Below are 20589 nucleotides of genomic sequence, written 5' to 3' on the forward strand. Positions count from 1 at the left end.
ACTTAGTTTGTTTGTACCATTAATCAATTCCTGTCTTTTGAACCATGTATTGAAATGACCTAATGTAGCATGGTTAAAATGTGAAGCAGATTAGTTATATAAAGAAGTCTGTAGACTTTTTTTTTTTTTATCCTTGAAAAATTATTCCAGTTTAGGAACTAGGAAGCATGTCACTTTTTTGTTGTTATAGCATGGTCAAAAAAAAAAAAAAAGATTCACTGTTAGTTACTCTGAGCTTTAGTTAACTTGAGCATAAAATAATTTAATGTACACCATACAGAATAAAGTTATTTATTGTAAGAGTTGGTGGTATCTTAGTTATTTAGATTTTAACTATCTGAAACCCAGTTTATTCATCAGAGCTCAAAGCCCATACATACATACAACTGGTTCCAAGTTTGTCATATGTTAAATACTGATGAGGCAGAGAGTATAATTAAAAATAAGGGTAGAAATGAAAGTACAAGTAGCAAGAAAGAAAAATTAAAAAAGTGCTTTTTTTTTTTTTAATTTCACAGTAATCTGGAGCTGTGTATTCTAGGAAAAAAGAAAAATACTTACCACCATATAATACATATTTAACGTGACATCAGTTATTACAGAAAGCTTAATTATATTTGCTGTATCTTATTTAATAATGGAATTGCAATATGCTTAATTGGCCAAATGTATTTTAATTATAATTTTAAATTGTTATTTTAAGTAAAACTAGGCCAGGAGGGGGGACAGTAAATAAAGCATTGGATTCTCAGGCATGAGGTCCTGGGTTCAAGTTCCAGCATCACAGATGACAGAGGGAGGCTCCCCCTCCCAAATACTTGAAAAAAAAAACTGCTAGGGGCCAGGCAGTTGCGCACAAGGTTAAGTGCACATAGTACAAAGTGCAGGGATTCCAGTTGGAGCTCCCAGTTCCCCATGTGCAGGGTGGTCACTTCACAAACAGTGAAGCAGATCTACAGGTGCCTCTCTCTTTCTTTCTTTCTCTCCCTCCCTCCTTCCCTCCCTCCCTTGTCTCTCTCAACTTCTCTCTTGTCCTGTATAGTAAAATGGAAAAAATGGTCGCTAGGAGTATTGGATTTACAGTGCCTACACCGAGCCCCAGCGATAACTCTGGAGGCAAAAAAAAAAAAAAAAAACCCCTCAAAACTATTAAGTAAAAACTATTTAGTCGTTAAGAATATTAAACTAGTGTATTTCCTAAGAAAATTAAATGAGAAGTTTTTGAGTATTAAATCAGAATTGTAGAACTGAAAGAGACTTTAGAAATTACTTTGAACTATTCACTTGTTCAGTGAAAACTATTAAGATTGTTTTACTTTATAGAATTATTGGAACTAGAAAATTCAAGTCTCATGGTTGTTCATTTTTCTTTATTGATGGATGCTATACTAAGTCTGAGTACTTGAAATCTATGTACAGTAAAGTTTTCTTTTTTTTTTTTTAATTTGTTGGTATGACAAACAAGTATTCAAGATTTGAAAGAGAGAATTAGACAACGTACCAACTTACCTCTGGGGCCAAGTATTGATACTCATGGGGAAACTTTCCTATCCCAAGAAGTGGTTGTTAATCTTTTACAAGAAACCAAACAAGCCTTTGAAAGATGTCATAGGGTAAGAGTAACTGTAATTTTATTTTATTTATATAGTTTTGTCTTTACTTCTACTGAGATATAAATCTGTTCTTTAGCTAGAAGTACCTACTTTATGTATTTAAAAACAAGGTAAGATTTTTGTCTTAGAAGCTATCATTGTGAAAATAGAGAATATATATTTTTATATATTATGAAATTTGAATATACTATATATGCGCTTCAATATCATTTTAAAGTTAGACATTTTTAAAATTTTCCTTAGTTTTCCTTCTCTCACATAGTAATTTAAGACAAAAGGGAAGGTTGACCTAACCCGATCTCATATAGAAATAGAACAGCTGTGAGAAGATGTGGGGATTTTTTTTTTTTTGACAGAACAAAGATTGAGGGGAGGGAGGGGCATAGAGAGAGAAAGAGATATTTGCATCATTCTGTACTGCTTATGAAGCTCTCCCCCCCCCCCCCCCCACTGCAGGTAGGGTCTGGGAGCTTGAACCTGAGTCCTTGCCCATGGTAACAAGTACCTTCAACTGGGTGCACTGCTGCCCAGCCATGGAGATATTTTATAGACACCAGAAAACACATTAAAATTGAAAAGTTCAATCCAGTAGACACATATTAGCCAACTGGTAAATCATAGTCTGCAAGAAGGTACTTGTAGCCAATGTCACTCGCAGATTATTATAGAACAAACACTGAGCTAGTAATTACATAGTCATACTATGTCCTAGGCACTTTTCTAAGCACTTTAGTTATATAATACCTATATTAAGTATTGTTACTATCTTGTAAGATTGTGACTCCAATTGTATAGGTAAAGAAGTTGAAATTTTTAGTGGAGTCAGACTGTCTTAATTTATTATTGTCATATTTACATGGTTATTTATGTTTATATTATAATATATAAATTAATAAAAATAAATCATACCACAGAAACAATTTACATAAAAGATAGCAATATTACATATTGATAAGATGTTCAAACTCATTAATAGGAAAATGAAATATAAATAGGAGCAATAGGATCTTACCAACACTTGGTACATCAGATCTCTTAATTCCTTCCTTCATTCCTTCCCTCCCTCCCTCCCTCCCTCCCTCCTTCCTTCCTTCCTTCCTTCCTTCCGCCTCCAGGGTTATGGCTAGAGCTCGTTGCTTGTACTACTAATTCACTGCTCCTGGTGGCCATTTTTTTTTCCATTTTATTGTATAGGACAGAGTGAAATAGAGAGGGGAGGGGGAGAGAAAAATAGACACCTGCAGACTTGCTTGACCAAATTGCAAATCGACCCCCCTGCAGGTGGGGAGCCAGGGCCTTTGTAGTATATGTGCTTAACCCTGTGCACCACCACCTAGCCCCCTCAGATATCTTAATTTTTTTGCCAACCGAATGAGAAAGTATTTTCCTTTTTTTCTCCTCCTCCTCCTCCTCCTCCTCTCCTTCTCCTTCTCCTCCTCCTTCTCCTTCTTCTTCTCCTCCTTCTTCTCCTTCTCCTCCTTCTCCTCCTTTTTCCTCCTCTTCCTCTTTTTCTCCTTCTTCTCCTTCTTTGCATTTAAACCTGGGTTGCACACACTTGTATGATGTGCTGCTTTGCCAAAATTTGAGTTCATCCTCTACCACATTAAAGGATGCTTACAAGCTATGGTCTGTCTGTATCTATCTCTCTCTCTCTGTCTGTCTTAAAAAAAGGAAAAATGCTATCTTACTCTCATTAGGTTGGCAAAAATTAAGAGATGTGATGTATTAAGTGTTGGCAAGCATGTAGAACAATAGAAATTCTAATACACTGTTAATATCACCCTCAAATGCTTTCTTTTGCCAACCGAATGAGAAAGTATTTTCGTTTTTTCCTCTTCCTCCTCCTCTTCTTCTTCTTCAAAATTTTTTATATACTCTTTTGTTTAGTGGATAAAACAGCTAGAAATAGGGATGGAGGGATGTGATAGGGAGGAAGACAGAGAGACACCTGCACTTAGAAAGCTTTCCCCTTGTAGGCAGGGTAATGGGTGCTCAAACCTAGGTCCTTGTGCACTGTAACATAATTCTCCCTATCCTTCCCTTTTCTCCTCAAGCCATTACTTATTTTTTGCCATTATAGATTATTTAAAAAAAGGGGGGGGGTTGAGGGGGACACTCAAGGCCTGAATCTAAATCGGAAGTCTTCAGGGAGTTGATTAACTTTTTTATAAGTGGGACTATGTATTATGTGTTTCTGACTTCTTTCAATCACCATAATTGTTTTTAAATTTATCCATGTAATTATGTGGATTAGTTTGACATCTTTTTATAGCTGAATAGTTTTTCATTGCATAAACTTAGTCATGCATCCTCTTAATATTTTGGTCAGCAAGGTACTGTTTTGTTTATCCCACTATTCAAATCTCTATAGCCTAGAGTATGTAGGCTATTTATCTAAGTTTACACCCTATGATGTTAACATAATGATGAAATGATACATTTCGAAGAACTTCTCATCTTTAATGACATGTGACAGTTTACTGCAGTTTCTCTATCAAATTGGGAATGGTTCCAGTATTTGTCTATTTCAAGTCAAATGAAGTTGTTATAAACATTCATGAATACTGCTTTCATTTCACTTGGGTATGTACTTAGTAACAGTAAACTAGATCATTTTCCCCCTACATCATTTTACTGGGGAAATAATGATTTATAGGAGAGTTAACATGATTGCAGCCTTCTTAGCTCTCTGTGTAGGTGTCTGCACACCTCTCACCACCCACCCATTTCTTTCTCTGTCATCATGTGCTGGGTCCCTAGTCCCCTCTCTTCACCTCCCATCTCCCCCTCCTCTCTTCACCTCCCCCTGAAGCTTGTTTAAGACCACTACCAAACTATTTTAAAAGTGATTATTTCATTTGGAATTTGCCAGCATTGTATAAAAGCTATATTTATTTCATAGAATCTCCAACTTTGGTATGACCAGCCTTTTTTAATTTTAGACTATATAACAGGTTGTATAGTGCCATTACACTATGGCTTAGGGGCTGCAAGATAGTGTATGGTAGGATGCATGCCTTGCATTCTAGGCTTAGTGTGCATTTTCCTAATGGCAGTACCTTTTCATGTGCTATATGTATATTCCTTTTTGCATCTGCCCTTTTGTGTGTTTTAAAACTTGGGTTGCTTTTTTTTCTTTTTTTCTTTTAAGGTGTTTCTGTTATAGTTACAATTGATTTCTTAGATAACCCTTGTTCAGTCAGTGGTTCTTAAACTTTTAAATAAGATAGAATTTTGCATGGTTCTTCAGTGTCTGTTTCTCATATGTGTGTTATGTTTGTAAGGGCAATATATTTCTTGGAACTTTTCTTACTTTTACTCTGCATAGCTTATTTTCTTTTGATTCTCTCACTTTTTTCTATCATAATACATTAATTAATACTATCCAACTTCAAGAGGCATTGACAAAGCCAAAATCATGAGGACTATAGACAAATATGGTACATTGTAGCAATTTTTGTATGTATGTGGGAGAGATACTGGGAGTTGGGGAGGAAGAGCTGTAAATTATTTTGATACTTGAATATACTGCTTTTTATTTAAAGTTGATTGTTAAACACAAATTGGCTTTTTAATGGTAGGTTTGAGAAATGATATACTTAATTTTTGTTTTCAAAGCTCTCTGATCCTTCTGATTTACCAAGGAATGCCTTTAGAATTTTTACCATTCTCGTGGAATTTTTATGCATTGAGCATATTGATTATGCTCTGGAAACAGGACTTGCTGGTAAGTAAGTTTATGTAATACTTTGTGTTAAATTCCTTTGATATGGCTTGTTAAACTATTAAGATAATTCATACTATTATTTTATATTTTTATCTCTGTGTATTAAATTTAGTGTTGTAAATAATGCTTTTTGAAGCTCTGAAATGCCAGGATTGGTCAGGTGCTAAAACTATACAAAGACATAGTTCCCTCATAACTAATTACATTGAGCAGGGTAGAGCTAAACTGTGTAAATTACTACAATTATGTGATGGGACAGTATATTGATAGAAGTCAGAAAATGTCAAGGGAACAGAAATGAAGGTGAGAACAGTTATGGTTGAGGAAATTGAGTAATGTATTGCTTAGAAGGAAAAATATTCCAGATTAAATCTGGAAAGGAATAGGCTTATAATAATTTTTTGTCATTTGTGCATTAAACATTTTTTGAAATCTAAATAACTTAGTGATTAAATGCCAACTGGACTTCCCTGGGCAGATGACCCCACCAATGTGTCCTAGAGCGCTTCTTCCCCAGAGAGATAGGCTGGGAGTATGGATAGACCTCTCAACGCATATGTTCAGCAGAGAAGCAGTTACAGAAGCCAGACCTTCCATCTCTGCATCCCATAATGACCCTGGGTCCATACTTCCAAAGGGACAAAGAATAGGAAAGCTATCAGGGGATGGGATGGGATATGGAGTTCAAGGGAGTTGGGCGGTAGCGCAGCGGGTTAAGCGCATGTGGTGTAAAGCGCTAGGACTGGCATAAGGAATATGGAGTTCTGGTGGTAGGAATTGTGTAGAATTGTACCCTCTTATCTTATGGTTTTGTCATTTATTTTTATGAATAAAAATAAAACATATATAAATATTGCCATAATTTTTATTTCATTAACAGCAAGGCTTAATATTCTCTGCATGTATATTGGCTTAATTTTTTTTCTCTTGTAAGTTAGAACCTTTAATTTTTAAATAAAATATTTTTTATGGAGAAAAGGTATTTTACAAGCCTGTTTGTTGTCTTGGCAATATTGCCTCATGTTTCCCCAAAATATGTTAGAACACTTCACCTGCCACCAAAATGCCCATTTCTTATTGGACTCTCTTCCATGCCCCCAGATCTGTAGACATTGACCTAGGATCTACATTATGTTTTAACCTGTCTCCTCCCTTTGTTTTGTCTTGCATATGAATGAGGTCACCCCATATTTATTCTTTTCCTTCTTAGTTGTTTCACTTAGTTTGACCCCCTCTAGTTCCTTTCATAGTATAGTAGAAAGCCTTTAATTTTCTTGTCCACTGGTGTATTGGTTTTTTGTAGGGAAAATACATTTACTTTTAATTTTTTAAACTTTGAAAAATTCTCATTCTATTAAGAACTGTAGGTATTAAACTTTTGTTTTTCCTTGCTATGAACAATTTTTCTTGTTTCTGTACCTCTCATTTTAGCTGCAAAAAAAGAAAAAAAAGGTTGAGAAATCTTAGCATTTATAACTCTTTGAAACTAAAATTGAAAGTAGTCAGCTGTCCTTTTGGGGGTCAGAATGCAGTGTTAGTTGAATGTTATACTGGAACTTTTTTTTTTTTCTATAGACAGTGAGAAAACTGAATCTTTTTTTTTTTTTTTGAGGGAATAACAGAAGATAGAGGTGAAACATGGATTTTTAAGTGTAATACTGTAGCATCCATGTACATTTTAAGAGACCGAGATTTAGGGGACTGGGTGGTGGTACACCCAGTAGAACACACAAGGTAACAATGTGCAAGGACCTGGTATTAAGAAGGAAGTTATTTTAAATGTCAGCAAACAACTAGACTTGCTTATAAGAAAAATCACGTATGTTATTCATGGAACATTTGAATCACTGAACATGAGGGAGTGGGTAAGGGCTGAAGAAGGTACAATCTAATTCATTTATGATTCACTATTCAGTTTAGGTCAGCAAATGACTGAATGGGTAGCGTAAAATATCTTTGGGTAATTTTTAAGTTATTAATAAACTGAATGAGTTTCACTCTTCAGTCCACAAGTTATTGCTGATTGTTAAAATAGCAGTTACTTATTATAAAATATTTTCAAAACTTTTTCTTTAATTTTTAAAAATTTATTTATATTGGATAGATAGAGACAGAGAAATTGAAAGGGAAGGAGGAGATTTTGGGGGGGTGAGAGAGAGAGAGGGAGAGACCGAGGCCGACCTGCAGCCCTGCTTCATCACTAGTGCACCTTTCCCCCTGCAGGTAGAGACAGGGCTCGAACTTGGATCCTTGCGCACTGTGATGTGAGTGTTTAACCAGGTGTACCACCTCCTGACCCCTTTTTCTTTAATTTAGTAAGATAGAGAAATTGAGAGGGGAGAGGGAGAGGCAGACATCTGCAGCACTTCTTCCCCACTTGTGAAGTTTTTCTCCAAAGGTGGGGTCCAGGGCCTTGAACCAGGGTCCTTGTGCACGGTAATGTGCATTTAACCAAGTGTGTCATTGTCCAGTCCCCATACCAGTTACTTTTATTTGTATTGCGTATATAAAACTATTGGTAAGATGACTTTCTTTTTAAAATGCATTTTAATTTTAATTATTTTTAAAGGTTTATTAATGAGAAAGAGTGAAGAGAGAATCAGGGCATCAGAATCTGGCTCATGTGTTACTGGGGATTGAACTCATGTTTGGGAGTCCAACATTTTGTCCATTGTGCCATCTTCCAGATTTTGAATTTCATAAAGTTAATCTTCTGATTCATACATGCTTTTCAATTTTAGGAATTCCTTCTTCAGATTCTAGAAATGCAAATCTCTATTTTTTGGATGTCGTGCAACAGGCCAATACAATTTTTCACCTATTTGACAAGCAGTTTAATGATCACCTTATGCCACTAATAAGGTTAGTTATATTGTCTGATTTTTCATTGGTAATTCAGTGACTACTATAATCTACATCATCTTGGTGATTTTTTATTGATATATTTTCATAAAAGCGTCAAGTATGGGTGTGAAATAAAAAGAAAAAAGAATTTTTCCTTCTTCTAGTCTTCCTGCTTTCCTGCAGTATTAATTTTGATTGAAAAGACTGAATCTGGGAGTCGGGCTGTAGCGCAGCGGGTTAAGAGCAGGTGGCGCAAAGCACAAGGACCGGCATAAGGATCCTGGTTCGAACCCCGGCTCCCCACCTGCAGGGGAGTCGCTTCACAGGCGGTGAAGCAGGTCTGCAGGTGCTGTCTTTCTCTCCCCCCTCTGTCTTCCCCTCTTCTCTCCATTTCTCTCTGTCCTATCCAGCAACAACAATATAAATAACAATAACAGTAATAACTACAACAATAAAACAACAAGGGCAACAAAAGGGAATAAATAAATAATAGAAAAAATATTTTCTAAAAAAAGAAAATCACTTGTGATTCACATTTATTAGTGCTGTGCCTTTCCTGATATTTTTAGTAATTTGACATTTATTATTATACCAGATGTTTAGAAGGAAACTATTTAAATAAGGAAACTGTAAATTCCAGTATTTTAGAATTACATGTTAAGTTTTTTAAAAATTCTTTATTGGGAAATTAATGTTTTACATTCAACAGTAAATACAATAGTTTGTACATGCATAACATTTCCCAGTTTTTCATATAACAATACAACCCCCACTAGGTCCTCTGTCATCCTTCTTGGATCTGTATTCTCCCCTCCCACCCACCCCAGAGTCTTTTGCACTTTGGTGCATTACACCAATTCCAGTTCAGATTCTGCTTATGTTTTCTTTTCTGATCTTGTTTTTCAACTTCTGCCTGACAGTGAGATCATCCCATATTCATCCTTCTGTTTCTGACTTATTTACTTACCATGAATTTTTCAAGGTCCATCCAAGATTGGCTGAAAATGATGAAGTCACCATTTTTGATAGCTGAGTAATATTCATATTCTTTAGCTGTGCAGAAGCTTTTAAATTTTACGTGGTCCCATAGGTTTATGCTTGTCTTAGTCTTTGTAATTGGATTCGTTTTATTGAAGATGTCTTTAAAATTTGTGCGGAATAGAGTTTTGCTAATATTATCCTCTAAGTATCTGATAGTTTGTGTTCTAACATCCAAGTCCTTGATCCACTTGGAATTTGCTTTTGTATTTGGTGAAATATAGTGGTTCAGTTTCATTCTTTGGCATGTTTCAACCCATTGTTTCCAATACCATTTGTTGAAGGGACTCTGATTTCCCCGTTTAATAGTCTGGGGCACCTTTGTCAAAGATTAGATGTCCATATGTGTGGGGACTTACCTCTGGGCTCTCAGTTCTATTCCACTGGTCAGTATGTCTATTCATGTTCCAGTACCAAGCAGTTTTGATGACAGTGGCCCTGTAATACAATTTAAGATCTGGGAGTGTGATGCCTCTGGTTCTGCTCTTTTTTCTCAAGATTATTTTGGCAATTCTAGGTCTTTTCTGGTTCCAGATAAACATTTGAAGCATTTGTTCTGTTCTCCTAAAAAATGTGGTTGAGATCTTGATGGGGATAGCATTAAATTTTTCGATGGCTCTGGATAGTATATTCATTTTGATGATGTTAATTTTGCCAACCCATGAACATGGAATATCTGTCCACTTCTTTGTGTCTTCTTCAATTTCCTTGAGTAGTGACTCATAATTTTCAGTATACAAGTCTTTCACTTCTTTGGTTAGGTTTATTCCTAGATATTTGATTGTTTTTGTTGCTATAATAAAAGGAATTGATTTCTGGATTTCAATTTCTTCTAACTTAGTGTTTGCATAGAGGAATGCCACCGACTTTTGAATGTTAATTTTGTAGCCTGGCACCTTACTGTATTGCCTGATGATTTCCAAAAGCTTCTTAGGTTTTTCAATGTATACTATCATGTCATCTGCAAATAGGTAGAGTTTGACTTCTTCTCTTCCAATCTGTATCCCTTTAATTCCTTGCTCCTGCCTGATTGCTATGGCAAGAACTTCCAACACTAGGTCAATGGTGATAGTGGGCATCCCTGTCTAGTACCTGATCTGAGGGTAAATGCTTCCAGTTTTTCACCATTGAGTATGATGTTGGCTATAGGTTTGCTATATGTAGACTCCACTATCTTCAGGAATTTTCCATCTGTTCCCACTTTTTGTAGTGTTTTGGTCATAAAGGGATGTTGTATTTTGTTAAAGGCTTTCTCTGCATCTATTGATATGACCATGTGGTTTTTAATATTGCTTTTGTTGATGTGGTAGATCACTTTCATTGATTTACATATGTTACTTAAACCAACCTTGCAATCCTGGGATAAACCCCACTTGGTCATGATGAACAATCTTTTTAATATACTGCTGTATTTGGTTGGCTAGAATTTTGTTCAATATTTTCACATCTGTGTTCATCAGAGATATTGGTCTGTAGTTTTCTTTTTTGGTTCTGTCCCTGTCTGCTGTTGGTATCAGAGAAATGTTGGCTTCATAGAAGCTGGCAGGGAGTATTCCAGTGTCTTCAATCTTCTGGAAGACTTTTAAAAGTAGAGGTATTAGTTCCTCTTTGAATGTTTTGTAGAATTCATTTGTAAAACCATCTGGTCCAGGACTTTTATTTTTGGGGAGATTTTTGATAACTGTTTCAATTTCATTAGCTGTGATGGGCCTGTTCATGTTATCTACTTCCTCTTTACTTAGTTTTGGAAGTTGGTAGGTATCTAGGAAATCGTCCATTTCTTCCAGGTTCTCTAGCTTGGTGGCATATAGTTCTTCATAGAAGCCTCACATGACATGCTGAATTTCTGTGGTTTCTGTTGTGGTATCTCCTCTTTCATTTATGATCCTATTTATTTGGGTCTTCTCCTTTTTTGTTTTGTGAGTCTGGCTAAAGGTTTGTCGATTTTGTTCACTCTTATGAAGAACCAACATTTACTTTCATTGATCTTTTGTATGGTTTTCTTACTTCCAATATTATTGATTTCTGTCCTAACTTTAATGATTTCTGTCCTTCTGGTTGCTTTAGGGTTCCTTTGTTCTTCTTCTTCTAGGTCTTTAAGATGTGCAATCAGGCTGTTTATTTGTGCTTTTTCTTGTTTCCTAATGTATGCTTGTATGGCTATGAACTTCCCTCTCAGTACTGCCTTTGCTGTGTCCCAAATATTTTGATAGCTTGTATCTTCATTTTTTATTAAACTTTTGAAACAGTTTGATTTCTTCCTTGATTTCCTCTTTGACCCAGAAGTTGTTAAGAAGTGTACTGTTGAGCTTCCACATTTTGGGACTGTTACTAATCTTTTGTTGATTGTTCAGTGTTAGTTTAATTCCACTGTGGTCTGAGAAGATGCTTGGGATGATTTCAGTGCTCTTGAATTGGCTGGTGCTGTCTTTGTGGCCTAACATATGGTCTATCCTTGAGAATGACCCATTGGACTTGAGTAAAATGTATATTCCAGTTTCTTGGGAGGAATGACTGAAAATGTCCAGTAGTTCTAGTTCATCTATCTCTTCATTTAGCTCCCTTATGTCTTTATTGATTTTCTGCCTGGGTGATCTGTCAAGTTGAGAGAGTGGGGTGTTGAAGTCCCCTACTATGACTATGTTGCTGTTAAAATATTGCTGTAGCTCTTTCAGTAGATGTTTGATACATTTAGATGGCTTCTCATTGGGTGCATAGATGTTAATAATTATTAAGTCCTCTTGATTGACTGATCCTCTGAGCATTAAGTAGTGTCCATTCCTATCTTTTTTAATCTTATCTATTTTAAAGTCTATCATGTCAAATATGAGAATAGCTGTTCCTGCCCTTTTTTTGTGGGCCATTGGCTTGTATGATAGTTTTCCATCCTTTCACTTTACGTCTGTGTTTGTCTTGTTGAGTTAGGTGGGTTTCCTGTCGACAGTATATTTTTGGGTTGTATTTTCTGTTCCATCTTCCTACTCTGTGCCTTTTAATAGGTGAATTCAGGCCATTGGAATTTATTGATATCAAAGATTGAAGATATTTTAATGCTATTCTTGTAGAGTTTTAGAGTGTTCTGTTATATATGGCCTGTTTATGGTGGCCTGACTGTTTATAGAAGACCTTTCAGAACTTCTTTCAGGGCAGGCTTGGTGATAGTTGATTCCTTCAACTGTTGCTTGTCTGAGAAGGTTTTGATGCCTCCATCTAGTCTGAATGACAGTAGCAGGATACAGTATTCTTGGTTGAAAGCCTTTCTCATTGAGTACTTGCCATTCTCTTCTTGCCTGTAGTGTTTGTGTGGAGAAGTCTGCTGCTAATCTTAATGGTTTTCCTCTGTAGGTGACTGTTTTGTTCTTTTTCTTCCCTGTAGGCTATGGGAGCCTGAAGGCCTTTAAACTATAAGTAGGCTTCTTAGCTTAATCATTGATTCCTGACCAAGAGATAAAGTAGGGTGTGGCAGAGATAATCTAGTGATTATGCAAAGAGACTTTCACAGCTATGCCTTGGAGGTATAGATCTTCTCCTGAGTTTCCTGGTTTGATCTCTGTCCCCTGGTGTGCCTCCCTGCTGCTGCTCCAGATTCTGAGGGCAATAGCAATGGAGGGAGACTCAGAGTTGTACTTAGTGAGTCTCCAGGGAGTCATCTCCTCCCTTCAGCTGTCTCCTTGTTGGTGGAACAGACTGGAGGTGGTGTTTCTGATAAACTGCTGGGCTGTTACCAGCCACTTAATCTCTCCCTAGGCTCCTCTCTGGCCACCAGCCACGTGTGTTTGGTGATTTGGTGGGTTCCTGAAGTCGTTCTAGTCCTTTCTTGTTTAGGTCCTAGGTGGTCTCCTTTTGTATTCCTAGTTGATCTGGGAAAGGGGAGGGGAGGGGGAGGGGAAGAGGGAGAGGAACAGATCTGCTGTTGCTCGTAGCCCCGCCTCTGAATTCCCATGTTTTTATTCTTAATGAAATTTCCTCAGGTGAAAATATCAAAATTAAATCTTACTCTTTTGGGCCATCAAAATAATTCATCTGGTTAGTGCACTTGCTTTGCCATACCAATGACCTAACTCACCCATCCTCACTGCTTTGGAGGAAACTCAGTGACATGGTATCTTTCTTTCTTCCTGTCTTATCTCCTATCCTACCTGGAAATACTATCCTGAATGGTGAAACCTTAGCAATGACTAAAATTAAATAAGTCCTCCTCTTTTAACTGGGTAATTTGTCTTGGGTGACTGTTGTAATGAGTTGGACATAGTGATTATTGATTAATTTCAGTTTATGTAGTAAGTAGAAGACTTCTTCAGTTTTTTTTTTTTTTTTTAGAGCACTGATCAGTTCTGGTTTATATGGGTGCAGGGGATTAATGAACCTGGAACTTCGGAGCCTCAGGCAGGAGAGTCACCATTATGCTATGTACCCGTCCAAGTATAACACTTCTGTCCTTTTTTTTCGTGAGAAAATTAGAATATGTGCATTTATGAATATATATGACAATATACATGCATATAAAAAGCTTAGAATTTTAAGATTAACATTTTTATTGTTTTAACAATCTTATAAGATTTTAGCAGTATAGTTTTATACCTATAAAATACTAATGTGAATTTTCTCTCCTTTAAACAATTAGCTCTTCTCCTAAACTATCAGAATGTCTTCAGAAGAAAAAAGAAATAATTGAGCAAATGGAAATGAAATTGGACACTGGCATTGATAGGCAAGTTACTAATTTTACTCTTTTTTTAAATGTAAAACTACATTGTAGGGGTATGTAGAGAAGAAAAGCCTTTTCCTGGGGAGGGGGGCGGGAGGAGGTACTGAGAGAATGGAACCTGGAACCTCAAACATACAGAGCATATACTCTTCCACTGAGTCTAGACAGAAGAGCTTGTCTTGATTCCACCATTCTGCTATAACATTTGATTTTCTTTTCACAGCTTCTCAGTATTTACTAGAATGTTCATTTTTACTGACTCGCTTAGTTCATTATTTCTGACAGTCATTTTGTGTTCAGGTTTATTTTTAGACCAGGTTCTATTAAAATCCAGTTTTCAAAAGCATCTCCCCCTTCTTTTTTTTTTTAAGTTTTTTTTTTTTCCCTTTTCTTGCCCTTGTTGTTTTATTGTTGTAGTTATTATTGTTGTTGTTGGATAGGACAGAGAGAAATGAAGAAAGGGAGGGGAAGACAGAGAGGAGGAGAGAAAGATAGACACCTGCAGACCTGCTTCACCGCCTGTGAAGCGACTCCCCTGCAGGTGGGGAGCCGGGGTTCGAACCGGGATTCTTATGCCGGTCTTTGTGCTTTGCACCACCTGCACTTAGCCCGCTGTACTACAGCCCGACTCCCTCATCTCCCCCTTCTTCATATGCCCATGATGTATGTATGTATGTATGTATGTATATATATATATGGCCTTCATTAAAAATGATGTGTACTGGTCCAGGGAAGTGTCTTAGTAGTAGAGCACATTCTTATAAATTTTTTTTTAATATATATTTATTCCCTTTTGTTGCTCTTGTTGTTTTATTGTTGCTTTATTTATTATTTTTATTGTTTTATTGTTGTTTTATTGTTTTGTTGCTCTTGTTGTTTTATTGACTGAATTATTATGTGGAAAACTGAGAGATGTTCACATGTACAAACTACTGTATTTTACTGTAAACCCCAATAAAAAAAAAAGAAATTATTTCTTCAGCTAGTGGTGGTAGCTTAGTCTCTAGTTCTAAAACATGTACTTCTAAGCTTGGGTATGTCTTTTTTATTTATTATAATAATCCTTTCTCTTTTATCAAAGACAGCATATTTCAATGCATATTAGTTTCAGTACTCCTATAAGGATAACCTGAAATTTACTTTTCTGAAAATATATTTTTACTTTAGTAGTAGTAACATATTACTTGAACTAATCTCCCAGTTATCTTCTCACTGATGTTAAGAACTACAAAAGTAGAATATAGGGGTAAGAAAAAAATAAATGAAAAAATACAATTAGAAAGAACAAAGATGTTGCAGAATTAATTACTCAAACTAGTATATTGACTTTTAGGACTCTTAGAAGAAACTCCAAAATTATTTTTTTCCTTTGTAGGACATATGATATTGTACATACATAGAACCTATAATTTAATATGATTATAATGGATACATATATGTTTTTTGTATTATTATCATCACTTCCAAGAAGTATGTATTTTCCTAGTCTAAATTCCTCATTTTGACTTGCTACTTGCTTGCAGGAGAGTACCTAAAAGCTTTTTTTTTTTCTTTTTAAATTTTGGACTAGAGCACCAGTACACTCAGCTCTGGCTCTGGTGGTGCCAGGAATTGAGCCTGGAACCTTCTCAAATACAGATTTGGTGCATTCAGGCTGCATTCCTGCTACACTCACCATTTTTCTTTTGACCTTGAATCTTTGATTATTTTCACTGCTGTATTTGTTACCCATTCATTTTTTTGATCATCATTGTTTTAGCTATTCACTCCTGTATCTCACTGGATCTTGTTGTCTTTGGTAACAGAAACCTTAAAGATGAATATCCCTCTCAGTGCCCACAATATTCTATACCTCTATTACACATACTTCTTGTCTTACCTCAATGTGAACTCTAGCCCTTAATATTTAACTTTTGTCAACAAATTATCCTTTTCCTAGCTTTATTATTTCCTTAGGTTATTTGGCCCACCTTTTGAGTTACTTCCCTTATAACTATCCTAAAATTCACTCCCTTCAGCTCTATCTTATTGAAGAAATAAATTAATGACAGAAAATGAACTTTAAGACTTCCTTAATATTGAACAAAGTAATCTTTGTCTTGTGTTTTGATCAGGAAGCTAGTAAAACCAAAAGCTATTTTATGGCAAGACCTAGAACTTATATTTTTCTAAAATCTAAAGTTTGCCAATAGCAAAAAATTTTTTATTACTGGTATGAAAGTAAATTTCATATAACTAGTAGGGAATATAAGGTTAACTAAATGGATCAAATAAATAGTATTCTTCTTTCTCTAGGACATTAAATTGTATGATTGGACAGATGAAACATATCTTGGCTGCAGAACAAAAGAAAACAGACTTTAAACCAGAAGATGAAAACAATGTTTTGATTCAGTATACTAATGTGAGTAAAGTGATTCAGTATTCTAGTGGAATTTTTAATAGTTTTGTTCACTTTTTAAAAAAATATTTATTTATTCCCTTTTGTTGCCCTTGTAGTTATTATTGTTGCTATTGAAATTGCTGTTGTTGGATAGGACAGAGAGAGATGGAGAGAGAAGGGAAAGACAGGGGGAGAGAAAGACACCTGCAGACCTGCTTCACCGCTTGTGAAGTGACTCCCCTGCAGGTGGGGAGCCAGGGGCTTGAACTGGGATCCGTATGCTTTGCGCCACATGCACTTAACCCACTGTACTACCACCTGACTCCCAAGTTTTGTTCACATTTTCATTAGTGTGTCTTACAGTGATCTTGCTTTTTTCTGTTACTTAATGGTTAAAGAGAGATCACTATGTATTTTTAGCTAAGCTGATACGTATTTCTATGTAGTAAATGTACAAAAATTTTACAGGCCTGTGTTAAAGTTTGTGCTTACGTAAGAAAACAAGTGGAGAAGATTAAAAATTCTATGGATGGGAAGAATGTAGACACAGTTCTGATGGAACTTGGAGTACGTTTTCATCGACTTATTTTTGAGCATCTTCAACAATATTCCTACAGCTGTATGGGTGGCATGTTAGCAATTTGTGATGTAGCTGAATATAGGAAGTGTGCCAAAGACTTCAAGGTATGTATACACGAATATCAAACATGTGAATAGTCTTGAGACTATTAAGCCACTAAATATATGTACTGACTTTCATTGCTAAAAATTTTATAGCTTTTTAATTATGGTAAGATGGACCTACCTACAAAAAGTAACATTCTGGTTATATCTTTCTTTGGTGCTTTATTTTAGACAAGGCTATAGTCAATTAAATAGTCCATATGATTTTGATGCTTTGCATAAATAATAGCAAATATGTCACACGTCAAGAAAACACGTTTGGGGCAGGTGGCACACCTGACTGAACAGTCTGCATAAGGACAGGTTCATGTCCCCAGTTCCCTACCCACCGGGCAAAACTTTGCAAGTTGTGAAGCAGTGCTGCAGGAGTCTCTCTTTAACTCTTCCTCTGTCTCCCTCTCTCCTCTCCACGTTTTTCCTTTGACAAAAATTATATATATATATATACACACACACACACACACACTAATTCTTCATGTAAATCTCTCTGAATCAGTTTTCCTTAGAATTCAATTTCTGAAAAGTGATAATTAAGGATAATAGTTCAAGACTATAAAAGTATGAATATTACTATTTAAGAAAAAAATGATAGTCATTTCAGAAATATAGTAAATTTTATAATGTCTGAAATATTTGAGTTTTAACACTTCAGGAGATTTTAAAAATTAGAGTGCATTGAACTCTCATACAATGATAAATCTTGACTGATAAGTCTCTTAGTGAGGAGAATTTTTGAACTAACTGCATATTTGAAATTATTTTATTTCAGTACTTTTTTGTCTTTTATCCCAATTCAGATTCCACTGGTATTACAGCTTTTTGATACACTGCATGCACTTTGCAATCTTCTGGTAGTTGCCCCAGATAATTTAAAGCAAGTCTGCTCAGGAGAACAACTTGCTAACTTGGACAAGAACATTCTTCACTCCTTCGTCCAACTTCGTGTTGACTATAGATCGGCTCGCCTTGCTCGACATTTCAGCTGAGGTTGAATTTACAAGAGAAATGTGTTGTATTTCAACAGGCCTTGGTTGATAGAAAGCACAGGAGATTTTTTATGACACAGCCAACATTTTGTGGAGAAATGACTGTTTGGAAAAACAGCAGCCATACTTAGATTCGTAATTTTATTTGAAATTTGGATGCTACTAGCCATATTTTGCCTTTTCTCTTTTAAGTAGAATTTTAATTTCAGTTTAAACTTAAAACTTTCAAATTCTGTGAAGTTACAGTTTAATATTTTTATCCTGAAAAACATTGATGTCAGAAAGCAAATGAGTTGTTACCAGTGTTCCAGTTCTTATTCTTCATTGAGAAATTTCACCATCCTGCTTTATCCATCAATAGTGGGTAAAATACAACAAAACTGTATTTGTTATATATCAAGTTATTTTAGGTTTTCCTGGAAACCATTTTGTCTTTTTCAGAAGGTTAACAATTCAGCAAAATCTGTGTAGTTAGTTGATTGCTTTATTTTTTTTTTGAGGTATAATAAAAGGTAATACTATTCCAAGATTCATTCTATAATTAGAATGATGAAATGTTGTATATAGGTGTTTGATGTGGATGATAATAGATCTGCTTTCTGGGTAAAAAACAAAACAACAAGATTTAACGTTTACTGGTTTTTTATTTGGTAAACCGATTTTAAGCCAACACTAGCAAAAAGTTAATGCAACTACCTTATTTTATATTTCATATTTCACTTAAGGTAGAGGACCTTAATTAAAGGACAATATTTATTCATTATTTTAATATTACAAGGGAAGTGGAAAGTGAGGTATAGTCAAAATGGTGCATATGAGAAATAATTGACAGTGTTTAGCAACAGTGCAGCTCTTTAAGATTTATATCATAATGCTGAACTTGAATAAGATGAGTTGGCTAAACATGCAAATAGTCTTCTATTTTAAGAGGAGTTAGAAATCGATAGTTGATAGTATGTATTCTAAGACCAGGATGAACTTTGCAAAGATGAACTTTGTAATTTTTAAATTTCAAAGTTCTCAAGTTTATAGTTTCTCTCGTTATCTTTTTCAAGACATTTCTGAGTGATTCTGACTGGATGTAGTTAATTAAATTGGCATGATATAGTGATATAATAAATCACTTATAAAATTTAAACATCAAGTGGAACTTTAGACCTTTGCTCTCTAACTTTGCCATGCCAATTTGAATTCTTAGCATATTTTATCTTCTAGTATGTTGTTTATAATCTTCTAGGGATAGATAAACATTAATTTTCAACCCACTCTTGGCATTTTTCATATGTCTTTTCAACTTAATTTCAGAAAACCACTTCTCTTTTAGGAATATGTTTCTGATTGGTCATCAACTTTACTGAAACTTCCAATTATAGATAGCTAGTCTTTAAGTTACTTCTAATTGAATTTCTTTATTTTCTATTTAGCCCAGTATTATCAAGGTGAGCAAGAGAAATGAAGCATGCCAACTTTTATGAAAGCATTTTTGGAGATTGTGGCATCTTTAGAAGTCTGTTTAATTTTTATTCCTTAGTCAAGGGAGAGCCAGAACAAGTCTTGGATACTGTAGAAAGTCATATGCTTGTACTTTTGCCACTTTAGAAATCTCTGATGTAAATTCAAATTATACCTCTGTTACTTAAAGCCAACAATTTCAAGGCAGACCATTTGAACTCTTTGTATACAGTGTCAATTTGTTTAAAAAAAAAAAAAAGAAAAGAAAAAAGGGGAAATCTCAAATAAAACATGAAAACATTTTAAAAAATTTCGAATCAGAGAATGCTTCAAATTATTTTGTTTGGATTAATTTTTAAAATGTAAGACTTGTTGCTTAGATATTTTATTATTATTTCCATACCTGAGTTTTGAGCAATATTTTTTTGGTGACAGGGCAGTGACAAAGTCACTTAATTTAGAAGTGCTAACATTAATGCTCAATAAACAGATTTCCTACAATTGTTCTTTATTTCACTCCATTATAAGAACATCCATATTGAATTTTATAAATTTTAAGATGTTCCTTTTTTAGAGTTTAGGTGTTCACAGTTTCCATTTTAGAAAGTACCTGACTAATAAGGATTTAAAATTCAGACAAATTACTTTTTTCTAAGATACTGTGTAAAATAACTTACTTGCTTTGCATTTCAATTTTAATATATTTTTCATGTATCTTATCACCACCAGATTTTGCCCAAAATTTGACTCAAAAGAGATTATCAGTAAGTGTTTTTCATATGCACATAGTAAAAATTTAGGTAGTAATAATGGAACTTTGTATATTGGTAAATTTAGCAAGTATTTGAGAAACTTTTAAAGTTTTGCAAAGGTGAACATTGGGTAAAGTTTTGAAGTTGAAAATACTCTGAACATTTACAAATTGTAATTGTTTTTCTAAAAATTGATTGTGTTTTATATAAAACGGTATAGAAAGTGAAACACAAAACATATGCTAAAGAAGGAAGTCTAGTTTATGTAACTTATATTGAAATGACTGTCAACTAAAGTTGATGAGTAGTTCTTATGAAGATTGAGTCACTGTAAGGTGGATCTTTAGACTGCTGAATATCTGCTTTTCCAACACAATTATTAGTCTCAGAGTATATTAATTT

The 20589-nt window shown here is 34.9% G+C and overlaps 1 protein-coding gene across 1 annotated transcript in view; it reads left to right on the top strand.

The window, feature by feature from the left end:
* The window catches only part of EXOC5 (exocyst complex component 5), a 59760-nt gene extending 39824 nt beyond the window's left edge, over positions 1-19936 (top strand). Inside the window, exons 12-18 of the mRNA XM_060174919.1 lie at positions 1466-1613; positions 5232-5340; positions 8082-8202; positions 13847-13933; positions 16226-16334; positions 16782-16997; positions 17795-19936. Coding sequence (XP_060030902.1) covers positions 1466-1613; positions 5232-5340; positions 8082-8202; positions 13847-13933; positions 16226-16334; positions 16782-16997; positions 17795-17983 — 979 coding nt within the window. The 3' untranslated portion in view covers positions 17984-19936. The remainder of the gene's footprint in view (positions 1-1465; positions 1614-5231; positions 5341-8081; positions 8203-13846; positions 13934-16225; positions 16335-16781; positions 16998-17794) is intronic.
* Positions 19937-20589: the final 653 nt, after the last annotated feature.

The sequence above is a fragment of the Erinaceus europaeus genome, chromosome 16 (genome assembly GCF_950295315.1).
Source record: "Erinaceus europaeus chromosome 16, mEriEur2.1, whole genome shotgun sequence".
Lineage (NCBI taxonomy): Eukaryota > Metazoa > Chordata > Mammalia > Eulipotyphla > Erinaceidae > Erinaceus > Erinaceus europaeus.